The sequence below is a fragment of the Sorex fumeus genome, unplaced genomic scaffold (genome assembly GCF_029834395.1).
Source record: "Sorex fumeus unplaced genomic scaffold, SorFum_2.1 ptg000095l, whole genome shotgun sequence".
Taxonomy (NCBI): domain Eukaryota; kingdom Metazoa; phylum Chordata; class Mammalia; order Eulipotyphla; family Soricidae; genus Sorex; species Sorex fumeus.
In genome coordinates this window covers 2855753-2880326 of record NW_026606152.1, presented here as the reverse complement: position 1 = coordinate 2880326, position 24574 = coordinate 2855753, and the positions used below count along the sequence as shown (strand labels likewise).

General features: G+C 60.4%; 1 protein-coding gene across 4 annotated transcripts in view; it reads left to right on the top strand.

Annotated features, from left to right (window-relative positions):
* ZFYVE28 (zinc finger FYVE-type containing 28) overlaps positions 1-24574 on the top strand; it is an 82275-nt gene that overhangs the window by 50196 nt on the left and 7505 nt on the right. The window contains exons 2-9 of one of the 4 annotated variants that reach the window (XM_056133047.1): positions 417-474; positions 10687-10827; positions 11544-11681; positions 12141-12343; positions 13008-13097; positions 13230-13319; positions 17646-17747; positions 22477-23499. In XM_056133047.1, the coding sequence (XP_055989022.1) occupies positions 436-474; positions 10687-10827; positions 11544-11681; positions 12141-12343; positions 13008-13097; positions 13230-13319; positions 17646-17747; positions 22477-23499 (1826 nt within the window). In that variant the 5' untranslated portion in view covers positions 417-435. Of the gene's footprint in view, positions 1-153; positions 475-10686; positions 10828-11543; positions 11682-12140; positions 12344-13007; positions 13098-13229; positions 13320-17645; positions 17748-21260; positions 21440-22476; positions 23500-24574 lie in introns of those variants that run through there. The other 3 variants (XM_056133049.1, XM_056133046.1, XM_056133045.1) reach the window with 3 other exon arrangements.

The following is a 24574-nucleotide window of genomic DNA, read 5'->3' as shown; positions in this document are numbered from 1 at the left end:
ACAACTCCCAAGATGCACCGCGGCAGGGACTATGGTGCTCGGGGCCGCGGCCGCCGCCAGGCCCTCCGGGAGTCGTAGTCCCCGGGGCGCGCGCTCGGGCGGGGCGCGGCGCGGCCGCGGGGATTGGGCCGCCTCCGCCCGCCCGCCCCGCCCGCGCCGGGCGGCGGGCCGGGGGTCTGGGCGCCGCGGCGCATGTGCGGGCGGGGAGCCGCGCGCCCCGCGGCTGCGTCCCGACTTCCTCCTGGCCTGTTCGCCGGCTGCGGGGCCGCGCACGGGCGCCGCTCGCGGGGCCGCCGGGCCGCGCACCTGCCCCGCGCACTTGCCGCGCCCGCCCGGCCCTGCCCCGTGCCCGCTGCGCGCCGCAGCCGGGGCCGGGCGCAGCGCTGCGGAGGCCAGGGCCGCCCGGGGCCGGGCTGGGCCGGGCGCGGCGCGGCGATGATGAACAGGTTCCGAAAGTGGCTGTACAGACCCAAGGTGAGCGCCGGCGCCCCCTCCCCGTCGCCGCCCGACCGCCCGCGGGGCAGCCCGTGCGCCCCCGCGCGCCCCAGCCCGGCTCCGCGCCGGCCGCTCCCGCCTGGCGCTGCGTCCCTGGGCCGGGACCGGGCGGCTGCGCCCGTCGCACTGCGGCCGCGGCGTCCCCGCAGCCCGCGCGGCTCGTGCCCGCTGCGGCCGGGGCGGGCGGGCGCCCCCGCACCCGGCGGACACAGCCGGGAGGATCCCCACCGACCCCCGGGCTGAGCGCCTCTCTGGATTCGGCTTCCCGGCGCCCCCGCCGTGGGTGTTTGCAGCCCGCCGGGGGCCGGGACCTTCCCGGGTGCAGGGCGCCCCGTAGCTACTTGTTGGCTGCCGTTCCGGTTCACGGTGCGGCGGCGCTGGGTGTGGTCCAGGCCCGCCGCCCGCGGCCACCCCTCGAGCTCCCCGGCGCGGGGGCCGCTCAGGCATCTGTTCCCGGGCGCTTGTGCCCCACGCCCGACCCCGGGCTGAGTCTCGTCCCGGGCTGGGCTGCAGCGATCTTCCTAGTGACCGGAGCCAGTGCGCGGGGGTCGCCCTCAGGTCAAGTGGCGGGGGCAGAGGCGTTGTTCGGCCTGGTGCAGCGAGGCGGACTGGGCGCCCTTCCTTCCTGCGGGTAATTGATAGGCGCCCCAGGTCCACTTCCCCCCTGGAGGTGGTAGCCCCAGCTCGCCCCTCCAGCGGTTCTCTGGGCTTTCTGGCCCCCGATGGCTTAGGAGCTTAGGAGCCGCCGTTCCTGCGGAGGCTCTGACAGCCCGGAGTGGTCTGGTGGCCACCTGGGCACTCCCTGGGCTGGAATCCGCCTTTGGAGTTCAGAGCAGTAGAGCGAGGGGCTGTGGTGGGCTCCCCCCCACCCCAGCTTTTCAGTTTTCAGTCCCGAGCAGGGATTTGTGCCTTGGAGTTCGAGAGTTGCAGCTCAGGCTTCCCTTTCCCTGGAACGGAGCTGAGCTGGCACCAGGAGCAGTGAGATGTGGCTGGGGGCGCCGTCTGCCCCAGGCGTGGGGGCTTGTGCTTTTCCAGGCTGTATTTCCATACCCCATTCAAGTGGCATTCTTGATTTTAGTCCACGCCTATCTTCCAGACTGAACACTGAGCTTCTTGTTCCTTACAACGTGCTGGAAAATGTTCTGCAACCAAAAATGTTATTCATTGTTCCTGTGGTTCTTAAAATGTTTGGAAATGCTTTAGAATATTCTTATGTGGCACTTAAAATGAAATGTCTGAATCTTTAATAACTGCCTAAGTGGAATAAAAAAATACATGATGCATAATACAATAGTTTAACATTTGGGAATCTCAGATTTTCATTTATCTTCTTCAAAAGCCCATCCTTCAAATGCAGATTTCTTTTCCATCGCTCGCTGTCACCTGCCTTCAGTGCTGTGGCTCAGGAAGCACCCCCGCACCCTGTTGTCTTGGGGATGGCCTCGCCAGGAGCTGCCCTTTGTAGAGACGACTGGTGCTGTAGAGGGGGACAGATGTCAGTAGAGAGTCTCCTGCCAGACTGGACCCTTCCTGCTAGCCCTGGTGCGGTGCTAAGGGGTGAAGTTCTGCCCTAGGGAAGCGAACCCCCACAAGCTGACCCAGCTGGGACCATTAGTGGGGCTCACAATGAGCTTGAGTTTTTCACCTCAAAGAATTGATTTCACCCCACACGGGGTGCTGCTGTCCACAGGGATGAGGGCTTCGCCGTGGTCGGTGGTTACCAGGCTCAGCCGTGCACCCCAGGAATACTCTCGACTGCACTCCCAAGCCCCCTTCCCACCCCTCTTTCAGGGCGAGCATTCCTCACAGGCATAGCTTTGCTGCCCGGTGGCTGTGTGGACGTTTCCCGTGTTTGCTCGGGGAGTTCTGGTGCTACTCTGCGTGGGATTTCTGATGCTGACATGTGGCTGAGTGGTGGTTGGGGTCCCTTATGTTGCAGCCGTGGGTGGGGGTGACGTGTTGGTGTCCAGCTCATTCAGGCCAGCTGGTGGTAGGTCCTGCAGAGGTGGGGGGCTGCGATGGAGGGTTATAGACAGGGTTGCAGCCTGGCCCTTCTGGGTTACTGCTGGGGTGTGTGAGGGTAGACTGGGACATCAGACCCCCCAAGACCTGAGGCTCACGTGAGGGCCACCTGGCAGGTGCCAGGGAAAGGCAGTGTGGCAGAGCTCCCAGAGGCTGCTGAGTTCCTCAGCATGGAAGATTCTGGGTCCGGGAAGCCATGGTGGGGGTGGGGCCCCTCCCTGATCCAGGCACCCCCCACCCCGCCTGCGGCTCTGCAGGGAGTGACTCAGCTCGGCCACCTCCTGGGCCATAGTTGTCCCGGCAGGCGAGCGGCCGCTGCTGATGGCCATGGCCGTGGGTTCTGGCGCCAGTGCCAAGCCTGACGTCAGCCTCGGGTGCTTTAGCAGCCAGCCTGGGCCTGATGCTGACGGGAAGTGATGGCAGTTTCCATGCAGGCGGCGGCGGGGAGGGGGTGGGGGGGAAGTCCCAGAAGGCCTGATTGATCCAGGGATGCTGGGCTCCAGGCTGGTAGGGCCGTGAGGGGGCTGAGGTCGTACCAGCCTCGCAGGACCTCTCTGGCTGCTCCTCTGCTGCAGGCCTGCGCACCCTAGGGCTGCAGCCAGGCCAAGGTGGACATTCTCAACAGCCCTGCACCTCAGTGGCCTCATGCATGGATGGGTCACTATCAGGCCCAGGGACCATGGGCACTGCTGGTGGACCTGCGGTGGGGTGCACCAAGACCCCCGAGTCTGCAGTGTCCTATGGGCTATGCCTCCCCTCACGTACACCCCACTTCCAAATAAAGCAAACCCCTTCTTTGGGGGGGGCTGGTTTCCTGTGGCTAGACCCCAATGGACCCTGCCAGGCTGGGGAGGGGCAGAGGCCCCCGAGCCCCAGCAGCCCCAACCCCTGCCCCATGCCTGTACCATGGCCCATGGCCCCAACAGGCTGGGGCATGAGCTCAGGGACCCCCACTGCTTTGGGCACAGAGGTTTGGGGTGCTGTTATCACAGTCTGAGTGGGCCTTATTTTACAAGAAGTTAACTTGCTGATGCCACAGGAGCAGGGTTTGAACCCTGCACCCTATAATCCACAGCTTGCACCCCACAGCCCCAAACCCATACCGTATATCTGCACCTTACACCCCACAACCAAGGCCTCATAACCTGCACCCAAATCCTACAACCTGAACCGCACACCTACAGCTCAAATCCCACATCCTGCTCCCCCCATCCTACTGTTCACACTCATCCATGGCCGGCCAGTGGGATCCGTAGGCTGTGCAGAGCCCTTGGTGCTGTGCCCACTTGTCCCTTCAGAGCTTTTTGCAGTTGGCTCCTCCCTGACAAGCAGAGCAGGGTGAGGGCGAGTGCTGCTTCCTGGATCTAGGGGAGGGGCGGGTGCTGAGGTCCTGGGTCAGAGGGAGTGATGGGTGCTGGGGTCCCGGGTCTGAGGGAGAGACAGGCCCTGGAGTCTCAGGTCTGAGGGAGAGATGGGTGCTGGGGTCCCAGGTCTGAGGAAGAGATGGGTGCTGGGGTCCCAGGTCTGAGGGAAGAAGGAGTGCTGGGGACTCAGGCCTGAGGGAGAGGGGTGCTGGGGACCCGGGTCTGAGAGAGAGAGAGGGGCGCTGGGGTCCTGGGCCTGAGGGAGAGATGGGCGCTGGGGTCCGGGGTCTGAGGGAGAGGGGGGTGCTGGGGTCCCGGGCCCGAGGGAGAGATGAGTGCTGGGGTCCCAGATCTGAGGGAGGAAGGAGTGCTGGGAACCCAGGCCTGAGGGAGAGGGGTGCTGTGGTCCCAGGCCCGAGAGAGAGAGGGGTGCTGGGGTCCTGGGCCTGAGGGAGGGGTGTGCCCTGGGTTTGGATTCTGTGGGATGGATGCTGGTCCCTTTGGTTCAGGTGAGTGCCGGGGCTGTTGCGAGCGGCCCGAGAAATGCCACTTGGGGCTCCCTAGCTCCCCTCACTGCTGGGGGGGACGGGGGCTCTTCTCTCTGCAGGACTTTGCACAGCCACTGTTTCCCCCATGTCCCCAGTCCATCACTGTACATCAGCCCAGCTGAGTGGGGCGGTGGGTCTTTTGGTGACTCTGGGATCAAACCAGGGCCTCCCATGTGGCAGCCTGTGAGCTGAGCTCTTCAAGAACATTTATTCCTTTTCTGGGGAGCCCAGGAGTGCTTGGAGGGCCTGGCTGCCACGCCTGGTGAGGGGTCGGTGCTGTGGCAGCAGGGCCCAGGTCCCAGGCCTCGCATCTGGGCAGAGGCTCCAGCCCTCTGGGTTGTCTCCACAGCCCCTCAAGAACTTGTTTTTAGGGGGCCACAGTGGTTGTGCTGGGGCCCTCTCCCGGGGATCAAAGTGAGCGCCTACCACTGGGCCTACCCTGGCCCTCAGGGACAGAGTGTGGACATTGAGTCAGCAGGGGAGAAGGCCCAGGGCAAGACTAAGGGATCACGAGTGTGGGTGCCGCACGCTTGGCTTGGGTGTGTCCTGTGAGGTGCTGGCCCACTCATCCCCTCTGCCTTGGCTCCTCTGTGGCGGGGTGGGTGTGAGGGCACGTCCATGCAGCCAAGAATGGGAGTTTTCCGGCCTGTGTTGTGGGCCTTGGAGCATGAAGAGGAGGGGGCCAGGGGGAGAATGAATGGGGAGAGGGAGGAGAGGAGGATGGGGGTGGAAGAAAAAGAAGAATAGGAAGGGGACAAGGGTTGAGGGGAGCTGTGGAGGAGAGAGAGCACAAGGAGGAGGCGAGGGAGCACAAGGAGGGGGAGCACGTGGGGAAGGGGCCGTATAAGGAGGAGGAGGAAACAGGAGGAGGGAGCACAAGCAAGATGGGGGAGGGCGAGGGGAGTTCAAGCAGGAGGGGAGAGGGGGGAGGGGGGCAGGTAGCAGGTGCTGTACTCAGGACCACTGCCGAGGCCTATGTTGGGCCGCTGCCCCCTGGGGTGTAGGAGCCAGGCAGGGTCAGGCGCTGCAGCTGAGGGCAGAAGGGGCTGACCTGGTCCTTGCTGATGGGCTCCAGATTCTTCTACAAGGAAAAGCAAGTCAGGGGGAGAGAGGCTGGAGCGATAGAGCTTGGTGGACGGACGGATGGACGGACAGAGGCTGGCTGCAGACGGCCCGTCTGAGATCACTGAGACCCTAAGGTAGGGGAGGGAGGGGTGAGCCTCAGCCGGATGGACTCTGGTGGGGCAGCACCCAGATGGCCACAGGAGCGCCATCTCCTTTCTGAGGACCCTCCTGACCCTAATGGTTTCCCAGGTTCGGGGGTAGGCCCCACACTGAGCCTGGAGGGTAGGGGGGGCCGAGAGGGTGGGGCCCTGTCCTTGCTGAGCGGGCAGGCCATGCCCAACTTCGGGGTTTCCTGCTGGCCTGGCTGCCGGGGGTGACCCGGTGGGACCTCAGAACTGTGGGTGTTGGGGGAGTGGGCATGGAGGCTGGGGAGGACACACGTGTAGTCAGCCCAGCCCTGAGTCTGTGGGGCCAGCTGCCACCCCTGACAGGTGTCCCCAGCCAGCTCCTAATCTCAGCGCTCCCATGTCACCAGCTGTTGATGCTGTGCCCCGTGCAGCTCCGCTCAGGGTCTTGTCCTGATACTGCCACCTCTGGGGTGCATTGGCGACAAGGTCAGAGGTCAGAGGGCACTCTCTGCCCAAGGCTGGTAGTCTTCCCCTGCCCATGGAGATGCCATATGGGCAGGGAGAGTTCCCCACACTGACTCCGCCTCCCTCAGGCCCCGTGCCCGCCCCCACGTTGGCTCAGCCTGGAGGGTACTGTCCCTGGTCAGAGTCACGCTTCAGGAGACCTCATCCGTGGGACCCTGTGGTCTCAGGAGCCCCTGATGTGGGCTAGGGATGGAGTTCAAGGCCAGATCCTCGCCACACTGCAGGTCCTACCCCACCCAGGCCTGAAACCCAACCCTGCTGCATCCAGCATGCGTGTTCTCTGGTCCCCTTGTACACGCATATCCCACCTGTGTGTTCTGGGCCCCCCGTGCTTGCAACCCACACGTGTGTTCTCAGGGCATCTCCATGCCCGCATCCTGCACGCATGTTTCAGGACACCCCATGCCCGCATCCCACACGCGTCACCTGGGAGCCCCTTGAGCCTCTCAGGTTCATTGCTGTGGGACAAGCCTCTGCACTTGGGCTGGGAGCTGCGGCAGTCCCTGTTCAGGACACACACATAGGCCCGACCCTCCTCTCCACTGCAGAGCTGGGCCAGGCCTGTGCCTGTCCAGAGGACAGTCGAATACAAGTGACCTCTGGCCTGGGTACAGTGGGGCGTGTGTGGCCCCTGCCCTGAGTACAGTCGGGCACGTGTGTGGCCCTTAGCCTGGGTGCAGTTGGGTGTGCTGGGACCTTGGCCTGGGTACAGTCGAGTGGGGTGCACGTGGCTCCTGGCCTGGACATAGTTGGGTACACGTGGCCCCAGGCCTGGCTACAGTTGGACACGTGGCCCCCGGCCTGGGTATAGTCGGGCGTGTGTGGCCCCTGGCCTGGCTATAGTCGGGCGCGTTGTAGCCCCTGGCCTGGGTACAATTGGACATGTAGCCCCTGGCCTGGCATCAGCAGAGGCAGTGTCCTTGGGGCTCATGGCCTTCCTGCTCCTCAGGTGTGTGGAGGTCGTTGTGCGGAGACAGTTGGGGAAGGGACACCCCATATTCCTGGGACCCAGACATGAGACCCTCAGGCCATTCTTGATACAGGCTGCCCCACTGTGGCCCTCACTCTGGTGGACTCAGACCTGTGCTCTGTGGCCTCTGGGGTGCCCTGCACTGCCGCAGTGACTGTCCTTGGCACAGACAACCCTCCATTTCCACCCAGCTTTCTCTGGCCTCCCGCAGGCATTGAGACTTGGTCACAGTGGAACCAGGAGTGACCCCACGCTGCTCCCTGAGGCTGCCCCCCCCCCAACCGGGTGCCTTCTCAAGGCTCAAGTGATGAGCCACTGCAGAGCTAAACCCAGGTGGGGCAGGGGCTGGCGGGGGGGGGGGGGCGGTGGCTTGGGGGCAGCTGGTGGCTTCATGCACAGCTAGTGCTGGGGACCAATGGCTTCTCACAGACCAGAAACGTGCTGGATGTGGACAGAGGTGTGTGTGTGTGGGGGGGGGGGGGGCGGGCAGAATAAATGCCACAGAACTGCCCCTGTTAAAAGGCTTCTCTCAGCCAGAGCCATAGTATATAATGGGAAGGGCGCTGGCTTTGCATGCTGCTGACCTGGGTTCGATCCCGACACCCATGGTGGTCCCCCAATCCTGCCAGGAGTCAGCCCTGAGCATCAGGGGTGTGGACCCAAAACCAATCAAAACTAAAGATACATCTTTAAAAAATAATTTTTTAATGGCATCACTGTAAGATACACAGTTACAAAGTTGCTCCTGATGGGGTTTCAGTCTTAGTGTTCCAACAGGGTGCGTTTCAGCCACCATTGTCCTAGACTGCCTCAGTGGCAGGCACTTTTCTTCTGTCTCTTTTCCCCCCTTTTCCCCTCATGGCACTGTGGTTTGCAATACCGTTTCTGGAAGGACGTCGTCATATCACTTAATCTCCTTTCAGTACCCAGTTCTTGTCAGAGTGATCATTTCTAACGATCATTGTCACAGTGTCTGTCTAGCATTGTCTCTGTCCTAACTAGTCTCCCTACCCCACCCCCAGCCCCACACACGGACCAGCCCTCCTGGCCCTTGCTTCTGTTGTCTTTGCATTTTATTCTCATGTTTTGTTTTTTTTATATTCCGCAAGTGAGTGTGATCATCCTATGCCTGTCCCTCTCCCTCTGCCTCATTTCACTCAGCACGAAGCTCTCCATGTGCATCCATTTGCAACGTATAAGCAGATTTCATGACTTCATTTTTTTCTGGTGACTGCGTAGTATTCCACTGTGTAGATGTACCATGGTTTCTTTATCCACTCATCTGTTCTCAGGCACTCAGGTTGCTTCCAGATTCTGGCTATTGTGAACAATGTGGCAATGAACATAGACGTGCAGATGGCTTTACTGCTGTGAGTTTTTGGACCCCGGGGCATATTCCCAGGAGTGGTGTTAATGGATTATATGGAAGCTCAATTTCTAGGTTTTTGAAGAATATTCATATTGTTTTCCAGAAAGGCTGGGCCACTTGGCATTCCCACCAACAATGAAGGAGTCCCTTTCTCCCCACATCTGCGCCAGCACTGGTTGTTCTTGTTCTTTTTGATGTGTGCCAGTTTCTGTGGCATGAGATGATGTCTCATTTGATTTGCATCTCCTTGATGGTTAGTGATATAGAGCACTTTCTCATACTTGTTTTGCCTTTTGTAGTTCTTCATTGAGGAAGTTTATGTTCAGCTGTTTTCCCCATATTTTGATGGTGTTGGATGTATTTTTCTTGTAAAGCTCTACTAATGCCTTATCTATTTTAGCTATTAACCCCTTATCAGACGACTCAACACTAGTAAAAATTTCTCCCAATATGTGTGTTGTCCTCCGGTTTGTCATCTTTACTTGCACTTGATCAGTGGTGCTTCACCCTTGAATGTGACTTTATCTTCAGTGTCATGGAGGTTTCTTCTTATGTTTTCATCTATTCCCCTTATGGACTAGATCTGACAGCACGGGTTCGATCTGCTTGATTTAACTTCTGGGCACAGCATTAGAAAGAGGCCTGGGTTCATTCCTTTGCATGGAGCACCCAGGTTTCCCGTTGACGCATCCGGCATCCTGAGCCGGGCACACGGCAGGGAAGAGGCAGGCTCCTGGGGGCCGTGCTGGGGCTCTGTCCTTCTGGGTATGTGAGACCCTCACATCTGAGCTGAGTTAGGGGCCGGAGCAGGTTCAGCAGGGCCAGGGCTCACGGTGTCTATCCCTCTGTCCGTTCAGCCTTGCTGGCCCTCCCCCGACTCCCATGAGTGCATGTTGTGCCTCTCCTTCCGCCCTTCAGGGTGCTCTCAGGGGCCTTACCCTTGTCAGACCCCACCTTCTCTGCCTCTGCTGGGGGCTACAGACCCCAGGTCACTCAGCTCGGCTGTGGGAGATGCTGGAACTTTGGGGGGCTGTCCCCAGAAATCTGCCTGGACCTCCGAGGAAGGGAAGACCAGCAGTGCAGTGGAAGGTGCCCCAGGCACCGGTCTTGGAGCCCCATGGAGGCCCAGGGAGATGAAGGCCCCTGGGGGCGCGGTAAGAAGCCTCTGGAAACATCATATGGCCGCTTGGGCCCCTGGTGGGGCATGCTCTGGAGGGGGGAAGGCAGCAGGCCCCGACCCCACAGGCCCACCCGTCCCTGTGCCTGCCGCCTCCCCCAGCTACCTGAGCCTGCATCCTGAGTCATCTGCCCCTCAGCACGGCGGCGGCCACGTGAGCCCTGGAAGGTATTTTTGGTTGTTTTCCGGCTATAAAAAGGCTGCCTGTGTCTGTCATAGGCTGCCTCTGCCCCGGGGCATGTGCTCCACTGCTGTGGCCCCTGTGGGGCCACATCCCAGCCACGCCCTTGAGGTCCCCGAGCTGAGCTGCCAGAGTGCTCCAGGAGTCTGCAGCCGGCTGTGTCCCAGAATGGTGGGCCTGAGGCCCCAGCCCTGTGCTGGGGGAGGGTGCTGAGGGTAGTGGCCCGCTCCCGGCACCTTTACCTGCTGGCACCAGGCCGGGGAGGTGCGCCCCCTTCCAACCCCCACTGCCCCCATGTCCAGTGCTCCTCCTGCTCCAGGTGTGAAGACCCTGTGTGCCCAGAGTCTATGCCCGGGGCTGGCTCCACTCTCCTCCTGGCCCCATTGCCTACACCCCAGCCTCTGAAGGGCAGATGTGCGACCCAGGGTTAGGGCGTGCTGGGGACCTCGAGTCTGCCGCTGTGGACCTTCCCCTGGACAGCATGGCCCTGGGGCGTCCTGCAGGCAGAGGCCCGTCCACCCCTGGGCGTCCTGTGTAGTGTTTCAGGATGGTGTTCCAGGACCAGAGCTTCTGTGTCCTGGGGGCAAACCCTCTGAGAAAATGCCTCCTGCTTGATGCTGTGGCAGCTCCTGACCTGGGGGAACTGGGTGGAGAATATTCTGGAACACGGGTGGGGCTACGCATTTGCCTCTGTTGACTCCCATGGTCGGTGGCCCTCCTTGCTGACCCACTCCTGGAGCCCGGGCCTGTCGCAGGGACCCAGCCTTGGGTGCTTGCCCTTGGAGTGCTAAGGTGTTGGGGATGGGAAGGACCCTGTACCGTCCACTGTCCTCCCCCCACAGAGGTCCGACCCGCAGCTGCTCGCCCAGTTCTACTATGCTGATGAGGAACTGACCCAGGTGGCCGCGGAGCTGGACAGCCTGGACGGGCGGAAGGACCCGCAGCGCTGCACTCTGCTTGTCAGCCAGTTCCGCTCCTGCCAGGTGGGGCCAGTGCTGAGGCGTCTGCACCCCCAGACGACCACCCCCCGAGACCTAGCCTGCCCCTCCTGGGTTTGGCAGTCCCATCCATAGCTCGGGGCCAGGGTGCCCCTCACTCTTTTGCACCCCAGAGAACATCTCAGGAAATCCCACCCCACCCACCTCACGTCTGCTGCCCTCCCTGCACCTTGGTCTCTCTTGGATGCCGTCCAAGGGCTCTGCCTGGCGCCAACCCAGCACCTCAGATGCCACAGCCGTGCCTGCCTGGCCCTTGTGGGGCAACAGCTGAGAGGGGTCACAGAGTTGGAGTGGAGGCGTGGGCAGTCCGGGGTGTCTGACAGGGAGGGACTGTGGAACTGGGTACCTTGAGGTGTCGGCAAGGCCTTGGTGCCCCGCCCTAGCGGCCACAAGGGCAGGGCCTGGTCATCACCATGTCCATCATCAGGACACTCGCCTCTGAGGTGCTGGGGCCTTGGTTCCGTATCCTGCTACCCACTGAGGCTGGACAGTCCCGGGTATCCCCGGGGTTCTCGCTGGAGGCTCCATTCCCTGCGAGGCCTCAGCAATGCCACCCCCAAAGGCCAGGCCCCAGGCGCCCAATGGCGAGCACAGAGGTGGCGGGCCCCAGCAGAGACCTGTGGGGGAGGGAGCCCCTGGGCCCTGAGCAGGCATGTGCACATGCCCGGCCGTGGCCCAGCCTCAGCGCCCCCTCCCTGCAGGACAACGTGCTGACCATCATCAACCAGATCATGGACGTCTGCATCCCGCAGGAGCGCGCCCCCAGGGACTTCTGCGTCAAGTTCCCTGAGGAGGTCCGGCACGACAGCCTGGCCGGCCAGCTGTGGTTTGGGGCCGAGGTAGGGCCTGTCCGTTCCTGGGCGCCTACTTGCATGGGGCTGCCCGGGGGACTCTGACACCAACCTCAGCCTTTCCCAGCCCAATGGGGAAGCTGAGGCATGAGAAGACAGCTTGCCCCAGCCAGTGGCTCCTGCCCGCACCTATCACAGTTGGGGTGCGGGGGCCCCATCTTGCTCCATCTCTGCGTAAACCCCAGGAATACCTGTTTATCTTCCACACTTCCTGGTGCCTGCTGCCCACCTCTCCCACCCCCTCTCCACCCCTCTGCTCTTGCCCACGTAGGAGCTGCCTGGTTGGGGGACAGTGTCCGTCTCACCTCTAGAGTGGGGTTGGGGAGCTGCTGTGGGCAGGGGCAGTGTCCATGGATCTCATGCTGGCCGTGGGGCCCAGGGCAGGGGGACCCTGGAGCGGAGGGGTGGGGCGCACATGGCAGTGGCAGTGATCTGGCACTCCTGCAGTGCCTGGCCGCCGGCTCCATCATCATGAACCGGGAGCTGGAGAGCTTGGCCATGCGGCCCCTGGCCAAGGAGCTGACACGCAGCCTGGAGGACGTGCGCGGCGCGCTGCGGGACCAGGCGCTGCGGGACCTGGGCACCTACACCGAGAAGATGCGTGAGGCCTTGCGCCACTTTGACGTACTCTTTGCTGAATTTGAGCTCAGGTGAACTGTGGGTGGCGGTCACGGAGGCCCTCACGGTGGTCACGGCAGGCCCTCACGATGGTCATGGGGGCCCCTCACGGTGGTTATGGCAGGCCCTCACAGTGGTCACGGTGAGCCTTCACAGTGATCACGGGGGATCCTTGAGCCCCATGTCTGTCCCCCCTGCCCGTGCCCCGCAGCATGTCTGGGCACAACTGGGGCGCGATGTAGGACAAGGTGGGCCTGGGACACTCGTCCCCCTGCGTGGCTGTGGGGAGTCTGCTGGGGCATTGTCCCTCTCATGCCCAGCTCCGGGAGCTGTCCCACGGGGGTCACACTTGGGAGGGGCTGGCGTCCGTGTCTAGGGGTCCCAGAAGGAGCAGGAACCGTGCCAGGCCCATGCCTTCTCCCTCTGGTTTCCTAAGGGCCAGACTCAGACACCCCAAGGATGGTGCCACCTGCCTGGTGCCCTCAGCGGATGCCCTGGGTCCCCCCTGCAGGCACACAGCCCACCCCCCTTTGCTGCAGGTAGGGCTGGGGCCAGGAAGCTGTATCAGGCACCACCTGGGCCTTTGATTTTTAAGACTAGAGGCCACCCCCAGTGTCCCCGACTGGGCCCCGCCATAGTCAGGGAAGCAGTCACGTGACCCTGGTGGCCCCAGCCTACTCGCCGCCATCTCCGCAGCTATGTCTCAGCCATGGTGCCCGTCAAGTCCCCGCGGGAGTACTATGCGCAGCAGGAAGTCATCGTGCTCTTCTGTGAGACGGTGGAGAGGTGAGGCGGGCAGTGCCCCCTCTACTGCCCGATGGGGGAGGGCAGGAAGCACCTTTCTTTGGCCCCAGAGTGTGGGGCGGCCCTTCTGTTCACTGGATGAGGCTTCCAGCTTGTACCCCCCTCCCCCACCAGGGCTCTGGACTGCGGCTACCTCACCCAGGACATGATCGACGACTATGAGCCGGCACTCATGTTCACCATCCCCCGGCTGGCCATTGTGTGGTGAGTGGCCTCTTGGGCCCCGCTCAGCTCCTGGCTGGGGTGAGCACTGGAGCCCCGTGCCACAGAGCAGAGGGTTCTCAGAGCTGCCCTGCTTCTCTGAGCCCTCCTGGCTGGGCTGGGATCCCTGAGCCGGGGCCCCCATGGTGCTCCCCACAGCCCCGGCCCGTGAGGGCAGGGCCCTCCTTCCTGTCCCCGTAGAGCACAGGTCACATCCTGGCCACATCCCTGCCACCACATCCCAGTCACCACCCCCTGGCCGCACATCCAGGCCATGTCCATGCCACCATACTCTGGCCGCCACGTCCCAGTGACACATCCCGGCCACCGTGTCCTGGGGAGGACAGGTGGGAAAGCCCCTGGAGCAACACCAGGCCCACTTATGATCCTGTCCACACCTCCCTTGTCCTCCCCAGACTGAGGGCGCTGGCCGGAGGGGACTGATGGGACCCAGGAGGCATGCTCACTGTGGACACCCCTGTCCATCACTGCCTGCTCAGAGCTGCTCCCGGGGCCACACTCCAACCTGAAGATCCCAGCCCTGTCCGCACCCCACCCCCTCCCCCCGACCTCTGCCCTCACTTCACCCCACCCCTGTCCACTTTCCACCTCACCCCTGCTTGCATCCCACCCCTCACCCCTTCCTGCACTCACCCTTGCCTGCCACCACCCCTCCGCAGCCCATACCCCATCCCCACACCCCCACCCCTGCCTACCACCACCCACCAGTGCCTGTACTCCACCCCACCCCTTTCTGCATTCCATCCCTGCCTGTCACCACCCACCTCTGCACCTCTGACCTGAGACATGGGGTGTGGCTGGGCAGCAGCGAGCCGTGACAGCCAGCCTCACCCTGAAGGCTCTCGGGGTCTCTTAGCACCTGTTGGCTTTTGCAGGACCAGGGCTCAGTCCGGCCTCACCCATGCGAGGGTTACCCCGCACCCCCCACTAAGCGAGATGGTTTGAAGGGGTAGAAACGTCCAACGCCCTTGTCAGAGACTTAGCAAGCGCCATGGACCAGAGTCAGCCCACAGAAACCTCCTGCCAGTGCACGAGAAAGTGAGGGATTCGTGGCGGCTGTGGTGGGCTTGGACACCAATCCATCCCTCTTGGGAGTAGCCGTTCTCCTCACGGAGGCCCAGAGATGCCCCTGGTTCCTGGCTGCCCTCCCCACACCATGTACCCGGTGCCCCCCTCCAACCCTCTACATTCCACTCTGCTCAGCACCCCCTGGGAAAGGCCATGGCTCTGCATTCAGAGTTTTCCAGAAGTTGTCAATGGGGTGTGGTATTGGGGCCCCTGCGGGAAGGATGGTGCCCCAGGACCTGGCGGCTGTAGTCGGAGCCATGGCCTGGTCTTTGGAGTCCTGTGATGGAGTTCCAGCCACACACTGCGGGACTCAGGACCCACTTCCCACTCACAGCTTATGAGAGTGACCTTCACTGCTGTTCTTAGAACCGTCCCCTCACCCTAGCTCTCCCCCGCGGCCAGAGCAGCTTGGACTCACACCCGAGGGGCCGGGGGTGCAGGGCACTGGGGGGGTCTCCAGGCTCCCCGCATGCTGCGGGCACAGAGCTGCATGCACGGGCTCCCACCGTGGGGCCACACGTGATGGGGAACGTGGGAAGGTTCAGCTGCCGCTGCTCAGCTCACAGATGAGCCCTGCGTGCTGGAGCAAGCAGGGGCAAAGGTGCCCGCCCACACGTCGCCGCAGCCTCCTCCCCCCAGCCTGGCCTCGTCCACTGTCCTCTGGATTTACTGCTGGGCGCCTCCTGTGCGTGGGCTGCAGAGTGGAGTTCAGACTCAGCCGCGCCCTGGCAGGAGGCAGGCTCCCCCCAGGGAGGCTCAGCGACCTCACTCACACTGTGCAATGTTTCTGGGAGGCCTGGGAGTCGCACCCAGGACCTCACACACCGCTCCGACGCTCCGAGCCTTGCCAGCACCTCAAGGGTTTTGTTTCTGTTTGATTTTGGGGTTTGGGGTTGTTTTGGTTTTAGGCCACACCAGGCAGTGTTTAGGCACTCTCCCAGCTCTATGCTCAGGGGTCACTCCTGGGGCTTTTGGGGGGTCCCTGTGGTGCTGGGGATTGAATCAGGGCTTCATATGGAGCAGGAGAAATGCCAGCCCGCTGAACTCCTTCCCTGGCCTGCTACAGTAATGTTCATAAGGAATAAAGGTGCTGTGGGCCAAGTGCCCCCACCCCTGAAATATAGAGCACCCGAGACAATGAGAGAACCGAGCACATGTGATGCTGTCCCCTCAGGGACGGGAGACTCACAGTGACCACGCTTGATGCTGTCCCCTCAGGGACGGGAGACTCAGCAGTGACCACGCGTGATGCTGTCCCCTCAGGGACGGGAGACTCAGCAGTGACCATGCTTGATGCTGTCCCCTCAGGGACGGGAGACTCAGCAGTGACCACGCGTGATGCTGTCCCCTCATGGACGGGAGACTCAGCAGTGACCACGCTTGATGCTGTCCCCTTAGGGTTGAGAGACTCACAGCAGTGACCACGCATGATGCTGTCCCCTCAGGGATGAGAGACTCAGCATTCACCACACATGATGCTATCCTGTGGGACAGGAGACTCACAGTGAACACGTGTGATGCTGTCCCCTCAGGGATGGCAGACTCACAGCAGTGACCACGCGTGATGCTGTCCCCTCAGGGACAGGAGACTCAGCAGTGTCTGGGCAGTGACCCCCACAGACCCTGTGGACCGCAGGCGTTCCCTGTCAATACCCTACTGAAGTTACTTTGCAGAAAAGGAAATGAGCCTCAGATTCAAATGGACCCACAATAAACCCCCAAATAAAGTGGAACCAAGTTGGGGGCCTCACCCCTTCAATTTATAGCTTTGAGCCAAGCACCTGCAGGGGGCCGGCATGAGGGCACCCAGAACCTGGTGTAGAGCTGGAAAGACGTGAAGGTCATTGGCTCCTTCCTGCATGGGGACAGGCCTGGACATCCTGGCGCCTGTGGCTGTCTGTGGGTGATGTACGCACTGGAGCCCCTGGCTGTGTGTGAGGCGGGGCCGGGGCTGGACCTCGTCCACCCTGGGGGGACTGAAGAGGAAAGGCCGAGTCCCTGAGGGGGAGGGGTCCTGCATCCTGCCCACCCTGGGCACTCAGGCTCCAACCTGCGCCCCCAACCCCTCTTTAGATTTACAGCCCCCCATCACGTGAACCGACTCCAGGTACCTGGGCCGGGCTCCCTGTATGGGTGAGTCCTGCGTTCTGTTCCCACACTCCAAATCAGTGAGTGACTACATATCCCCCTCCCCTCTCCCCACCTGCTCTCCCTCCCCTGCTTGCTCTGTCCGTGTGTCTGTCATCTGTTCATCTCTCTGGTGCACACACATACTCATGTGCAGGCATACACATGCACGCACAGGCACACGCACATACACACACCTGCGTGGGCACTTCTGACTCTGTCCAGAGAACTTGGGCACAGGAGACAAACCTTCCTGTTGGCCCTTGAATGACAGGCAAAGTGACTGAGCATTATCATAGTGACAACTGGAGGACAAAAGTGAGGCCACTGCCTAGAGAGAAGGGGAAAAGGTGACTCCCCACGTCTCTGCCCTGCTCCCCAGGGCTGTCAGCAGGGCCAGCCCGGAGGCCCCATAGGGACAGTCCCACACAGAGGCAGCACCTGTTCATACCTGAAGACGTGGGCGCCGCCTGTGCTCTGACAGGCCTGTCCGACCCCACCCAGTTGGTGACCCCAAGTGCATCCTGAGGTGTGTGGTCCCCAGAGTGGGCTCCAGGTTGGCAGGCCCTGCCCCTTGCAGGATAGCCATGGGGGTGAGTGCACTACTGCTTGCAGAATTGGGATCCTGGAGTGGCATCTGGGGGCACGGGGCTTCAGGAGCTTGGCCGTGGGGGTGGGAGCTGCAAGGCTGTGGGGTCAGGACGTGGGGGTCGTGGGAGACTGGCAGCGCGCCTGTAAGCCCATTCCTTCAAGCAGCCCCCAAATGTGGAGGTTGGGATGTGAGCAGGAGGGCCGGTGAGGCAGCTCCCCATCTGCTTTCCCCTGGAGAAGCTGCTCTCAGGCCCAGTTTGCGACCTTGCTCTGGGCCCCCATGTTGGAGTTGGGTTGAACTCAGTGACTTTACCATGTGTGAGTGGGTAGCACCCTGCAGGGCCTCTGGGACCTCCTGTGTGGCCGGCCCAGCTGGGTCCAGGGCTCCAGCCGCAGGGGATGTACGTACATTTCTGATTATCCTCTGGTTCCCCAGACCATAGTGGCTGGTGGGACTCATCCCCTTTTCCTAGCCAGGAGTTGCAGCTGTGTGGCCTGAAGCCTGTCCTGTCTCCACTGTAGTGGCCTCGTGGTCTACGCAGACGGGCCCTTGAACCTGGACCGCAAAGCAGAGGACATGTCCGAGCTGTTCCGTCCCTTCCACACCCTGCTCCGGAAAATAAGGTGGGGATTGAGGGGCCCAGGGTAGGTGGGGCGCCCCCCCCCCTCCAGCAGCCTGGCCCCGCCCAGCCCCAGGCCAGGCAGCAGTGGGGATATCCAGCCCTGCACGTACCCTGGATGAGGCGCCACTGGGCATTTCTCAGCTCCAGGGTGGGGGATGAGGGGGTGGGGAGGAGTGTGCACCTGCCAGCAGAGCCGTGAGCCATCCCTGGCCCCTCCACATGGCGGGCCCCAAGCTCACGTGGACCCGCCCTGGGCTTATTCCAGTTCCTGAGTGGTCCAGGATGAGATGGGGTGGGCTATTTAGTGCTCTGGCACATCTGAGCAGCAGCCCAGGGCTCCGCAGGTATGAGAGCTGCTGTTGATGCGGGCGTGGCTCCTGTAGAGAGTGTGGCCCCCGCAGCGGGTGTGCCTACTGCAGGTGTGGCTGCCACTATAGGTGGCTGGTGCTCTGCCCTTAGGGACTGTTGGCCCGCTGCATTGAGTCCTGCTGCCAACACCCCAATTCTGGTCCTGAAACCTTTGCTTCAAATTAGTGTGGAGCCCAGCAGTTCGGAGGCCCCACCTGTAGCCTCAAAGCTTACAGGCCTTTGCCACATAGTGGGACACGGGGGTGTATATGTCCAGAGTGGCCTCAGATCTGAGGACATTCTTGCATGACTTCCAGCTTTCAGGAGGTCTTGTTCCAGCCGCCACAGAGTCCACACTCCCGAGGCCCTGTGATGCTTTCCTGAGTCTGTGGGCACAGGCAGCCTGACAGTGTCTTTCTTGCTTGGGCAGCTGTCCCTTCAGGCTGTCTGGGGAGTGTCTGTCCCTCCTGAGGAGCCATGGCTCCATCCAGGAGTGTTCTGAGGGTGCTCCCCGGGATAGGCTGTGGAGGTGGGGGAGCCAAGGGTTGATCATCAGCTTCTAGGAAGGATGTGACCCCTGGGTGTGGTGATCCCAGTACTCACCCTTCATAAGCATCTGGTGAGAGGAGAGAGAAATGACGCTGGAAGGGCTGAAGCACGTGGGGCCTAGAGATGGAGGGAGAGGCCCTGGGCTCGGCCTGCCTCATGGTGTGTGCAGTGCTGTGTGCAGGTACTTGGAAGAATGGGTACCCGAGAGGAATAGGGAGTCTAGGAAATGGGCCAAGAGTAGTCCCAGATGTGAGGAAGGCCTGCACAGTGCCTGAGACTGGAGAAGGGCTTGTACCACAGCACAGATGGCCTGAGTGTCCCTGCAGAAGGCTCACGGGGACAGGGGAGGCCCCTGTACAGGCACCTGTGCTCACAGCTGGCTCAGGATGGAAGGTCACAGCGATGCCAGAAGGAGCATGAGGGGTTTGTGTTCATGTCCAAAGGAGCAGCTGCCAGCCAGCAAAACTGCTCTTTGGCTATGAAAGTGAGACCAGGGGTGATTCAGAAGTACCAAGCAGAAAGCACATGCCATCCATGGTCTGCACGGAATGTTGTTATTTTGCAAGTTATCCAATAAGCTTTTGAAAATGATTCATTTTCTGGTGTAAAATATTTTTAGCAAATTGGGAGTGGATAGGCATTTCCTTCCATTGACCCACCACTTTCTTTACCTGTGCACACACGGAAGAAGTTGAACCCCCTTTTTTCCCTTTTTTTTTCTTTTTGGGTCACATCCAGCAATGCACAGGGGTTATTTCTGGCTCATGCACTCAGGAATTACTCCTGACAGTGCTCGGGGGGACCATATGGGATGCTGGGAATCGAACCCGGGTTGGCCACTTCAAGGCAAATGCTCTACATGCTGTGCTATCACTCCAGCCCCAGAAGTTGAATCCTTAGTTCACATCACACACCGGAATTAAAATGCATCATCAATGGAATCAACGCCATTTGCCACAAGCCCACAGCAAACATTATACTCAATGGGTAAAAACTAAAATCCTCTTAAGATCGGGCACAAGACAATATAGAAGGACTTAACCGCTTCTATTCAATATAGTATTGGAAGTACTTGTCATAGAAATTAGGCGAGGAAAAGATATTAAGGGCATCCAAATAAGAAAGGAAGATGTTTATCACCATTTGCAGATGACATGACACCATATCTAGAAAACCATAAAGACCCTACAAAAAAGCTCCTAGAAACAGTCGATTTATACAGTAAAGTGGGAGCTACAAAATTAGCGTGCAAAAGTCCATGACATTCCTACATGCAAGTAATGAAATAGAAGAGAGATATACTTAAAAAGTCCCATTTACAACTCTGCCTCTGAAAATCAAGTACCTTGAGATCAGTTTAACTAAAGAGGTGACAGAACTATACAAAGAAAACTACAAAACACTACTACAAGAAATAAAAAAAGAACACGAAGAAATGGAGACATATCCCTGTTCATGGATTGGGAGGATTAACGTCAAAACGGCAATACTTCCTAAAGCATTATACAGATTCAGTGCCATTTCTATGAGGATACCTATGACATTAAAAAAAAATAGATCAAACACACCTGAAATTTATATGGAATAGTAAACTCACCTGAATAGTTATAGCGATCCTCGGGAAAAAGAAGATGGGAGCTCTTATTTCCCCAACTTCAAACTGTACTATAGAGCAGTTATTAAAACAATGTGGTACTGGAATAAGAACAGACCCTTGGATCAATGGAATAGGACAGAAAACCCAGAAACAGACCCTCAGTATATGGCCAGTTAATCTTCGATAAAGGAGCAAAAAGAAAAATATGAAGGGGAGCAAGGAAGGCCTCTTCAACAAATGGTGCTGGGGAAACTGAAGAGCCACATGCAAAAAAAAAAAAAAAAAGGGAGAAGAACTCAGATCTCTTTCTAAGACCATAGACACAAGTCAAATCAAATGGATTAAGGACCTAGATACCAGGTCTGAATTCGTAAGTTCCATAGAGGAAAATACAGGCAGAATGCTTCGTGACATTAAATCTAGAGGCATCATTTAGGATGAAATGCCACTGATGAGCTAGTGAAGCAGAGATAAACAGAAGTACATTAAGAAACAAAAGCATCTCCAAGGAAATGATGACCAATATACAAAGACAGTCCACAGACTGGAAGAAAGCATTTGCCCACGACTCATCCAACAAAGGTTGATACCCAAGATATACAAAGCACTGATAGAACTCTTCGGGGAAAAAGCATCCAACCCCACCCAAAAATGGAGAGAAGAGATGAACATCTTTAAAGAATAAATACAAATGGTTAAAAAGTACATGAAAAATGCTCTACATCGCTAATCATCAGGGAGATGCAAATCAAAGCTGCACTGAGGTATCATCTCATACCATGGAGACTGGAACTCATCAGAAAATAACCAGTGCTGGGGCAGATGTGGGGAAAAGACTCTTATTCATTGCTGGTGAGAATGCCGACTGGTTCCAGCCTTTTTGGAAGACAAGACAAGCATTCCTCAAAAAACTAGAAATTGAGCTTCCATATGACCCAGCAGTATCACTCCTGGGAATATACCCTGGGGGCCCAAAAACACAATACAGAAAAGCCATCTGCACTTCTATGTTCATTGCAGCACCATTCACAATAGCCAGACTCTGGAGATGACCCAAATTCCCACAGACAGATGAGTGGATAAAGAAACTATGGTACGTCTACACAATGGAATACTACTCAGCCATAAGAAAAAAGATAAAGTCATGCAATTTGCTGCATTGTGGGTGGATCTGGAGAATATCCTATTGAGTGGAATCAGTCAGAGAAAGAGGTACAGGCTCAGTGATCTCTCATATGTGGGATATAAAGAAACCTTGTAGGGGAGTATCAAATGCCCAGTGGCAATAGAAATGAAGAGCAGGAGAACTGGTGCTCCATAGGAAGCTGGGCCCAAGAAGGGTGTCCAGAGACGGGGCAGGGAGAGAGCTGTGTAACTGGAGGGTGTCCCTCAGGCCATGCTTCCAGGTACATCCCAGGATCCTGTCCATCGTGGAGTAGGACCAACAGCCCCATTCAGAGTGGACTTGGGCACAGAGCTATGCACACACACTCTGTTAACAAGGGTCCACCACTGCTCTGGAATCCCCATGGACAGGCTGTCCTCTCTGTCCCTGTAGTGCCAATACAAGTACAGGCTGGCCGAGCTGACCGACACAGATGCTTGTCTGGAGCAGCTCAGCCGCATGGTGTGCCAGGCCCCAGCATGCAGCATAGGGGTCAGCGGGCATGCGATGTGCAGCCAGGGCTCAGGAGGTGCCTTCATAGAAATAGGCCCCAGGAGCTGTTTCTGAATCAAGCCCATCCTCAGGGCCCCTTCCTTCAGGAAGTCTCCTTGGACTGACCTAGGGAACATGCTTGCCCCCCCCCCCCCCCCACCAAGTGGCACCATCTTCTCTGTCCTCTTCACATAGACATTATCTGCTCGGTCCAACATCACCTCCCCCCGCCTCTCACCTTATGGGCACAGGGGACAGGCCTGCCCTCTGCCAGGTAACCTGGGCGCCTGGCACGCACTGTTCATGGCACTAACTTTAGGGGAGTCTTTGGAAAAGTTGGGTCTTTGGTGTAAAAGTTCATTTACCAAAGGGCCACGCTGCTGAGACCGGACCTTTTGTAGTTCCAGCCACGTGCTTGCCCTGAACTCAGCCTGTGGTCCCAGTCCCCACTGTGCCTGTGCCCTGTGCCTCCACCCCCACTCCTCCCCATGTGCCCATGCCCCCCCACTCCCCATGTGCCCTGTGCCTGCCTCCCCCACTCACGCCCCCGCGCTCAGGGCCGTGCCGCCTGCCCTGCAGGGACCTGCTGCAGACGCTGACCGAGGAGGAGCTGCGCACGCTGGAGCGGAGCCTGTGCATCTCCCAGGACGCTGACGCGCCCGCCGCCCCTGCCCTCACGCCCACCTTCCCCGCCCCGCTGCCGCCCGAGGAGCTGCTCTCAACCCAGGCCCGCGAGGTGGACACGGAGCTGGCCTGCTCCATGCAGTACGACGACCAGGAGCTGGAGCAGCTCAGCCGCATGGTGTGCCGGGCCGGCGACGAGATGTCCTCCCTGCTGTCCCCACCGAGCACCGGCCAGTCCCCCGCGCGCCAGCCGCGGCCCCACGGCAGCCCCCGCAGCCAGGCGTCCCCCGGGCCTGCGCAGCCCGCGGGCGGCGGCCCGGACGAGGAGGGCAGGGTGTTCTTCATGGACGACGTGGAGGGGCCGGCGGATGCTGTCCCGTCCGGGAACGCCGCGGCAGGCCCCGCGGCAGAGCCGGGGGACGCGAGCGACAACAACAACGTCGGGGACGACAAGTGGCGGGCGGCGGGCCTGCTGGGCAGCGGCTCCTGCAGCTGCCTGGACGTGTCCGCGGCCCCTGACGCCGGCGCCGCCGAGAGGATCGCCCACCGGACGGGGGGCATGAAGCTCTCGGCCACCGTCATCTTCAACCCCAAGTCGCCCTCGGCCCTGGACGCGGCGTTGCCTGACCCGGACGCAGCGGGCACGGCCGACCCCGGGGGGCCGGCGGGGGGCCCCGAGGCCGGTGCCCGCGCGCTGAGCGCCGCCGTGGCCACCCACTGCTTGCTCCAGTCCTGCGTGTGCTGCGGGGGTTGCGGCGGCTGCGAGGACACGGCTGAGCGCCTGCGGGACTTGGGAGGCCCCGGCTCCGCGGGCGCTGCCAAGGGCTTGTCCCGGCCCACGCCGCCTTCGGAAGACGCCCCGGACGCCTCCAGCCCCGCGCCGGGCACGGAGGAGCAGTGCGGAGCCGGGGGTGGGCCCGAGCGGCCCACGGAGGCCCAGGCGCCCGGGGAGCGGCCTCCGAGCGGGCCCGGGCCCAGGTAAGAGGCCGCGCGGACTGCTGCTGCAAGTGGGGGTGGGGACTCTGAGCAGCAGTGATCACTTCGGCTGTCTCCCTTGTGTCTGCTGGCCTCGTGGACGTGGACGCAGCCTTGTCCCACCTGTCCAGTCGCCCCCATCATGGTGGGGAGGAAGGACGGTGACCGGGAGCAGACCCCAGGCAGCTCTAGGACACAGCCCCTCCCCTTCCCCTCCTCCGCTGAGGGACAAGGGCTGCCCCTGTGTCTCTCCTTACTGCTCTCCCACCTCGTGGGAGCTGGTGTCACCGTGTCCCCTGCAGGTGTCTGCAGTGACCCCACAAGGCCCTCCAAATACCTGGGGGCTGTGCAAGAGGGGCTGCCTGGGGAGGGGTCTGGCTTCTCCCCCAGCTCTGCACTCCCCACCCGCCCCCTGTGACCAGCCCTCCTGGGCCTCAGGCACTCGCCAGTTCATTCTGCACCTCCTGTTTGTGCATCCCTGCCGGGTACTGGGCTCCCTATCCCAGGCAACAACCCAGTGTGCTCTGGCAGGCAACACCCTACTGTGTGCTGGACATTGTCTCCCTGTCTCCCGGAGACACTGATGATTTTGCTCAGCTCTGGGCGGGGGAGGGGGGCAGCTGTGGGGTTCTCCTGAGCTACTATTTGCCCTGACCCCTCCACTCTTGTCCAACTTTCCCCCACGACTCCTCTGTGTGGAGACTCCCCCAGAGCAGGAACTGGCCCCCCAGGTCACGTCCAGCCCTCCTGCCCAGGAGCCCATGCCCCACTTTCACCTGCAGGAAGCAGGGGGCACCCACCCATCCTGGCTCCACCCCCCCCCCCCCCCCCCAGAGCGCTCAGGAAGGTGGCACGCCCCAGCCTCCACACCCTGCTCCTTCGCCCACCAGGGGGAGCAACCGTCATTTTGCATATTTCAGCCTCTGCAGTGAAAACAGAAAACTCGCAAACACAGTTACAACATGCAGATACATGCAGACCACACAACACACCAGTGCACACATACTAACATGTGGGTTTCACGTCACAAATGATACACAGACACATGATACTTACAGGATACATGGAAACAGCACAC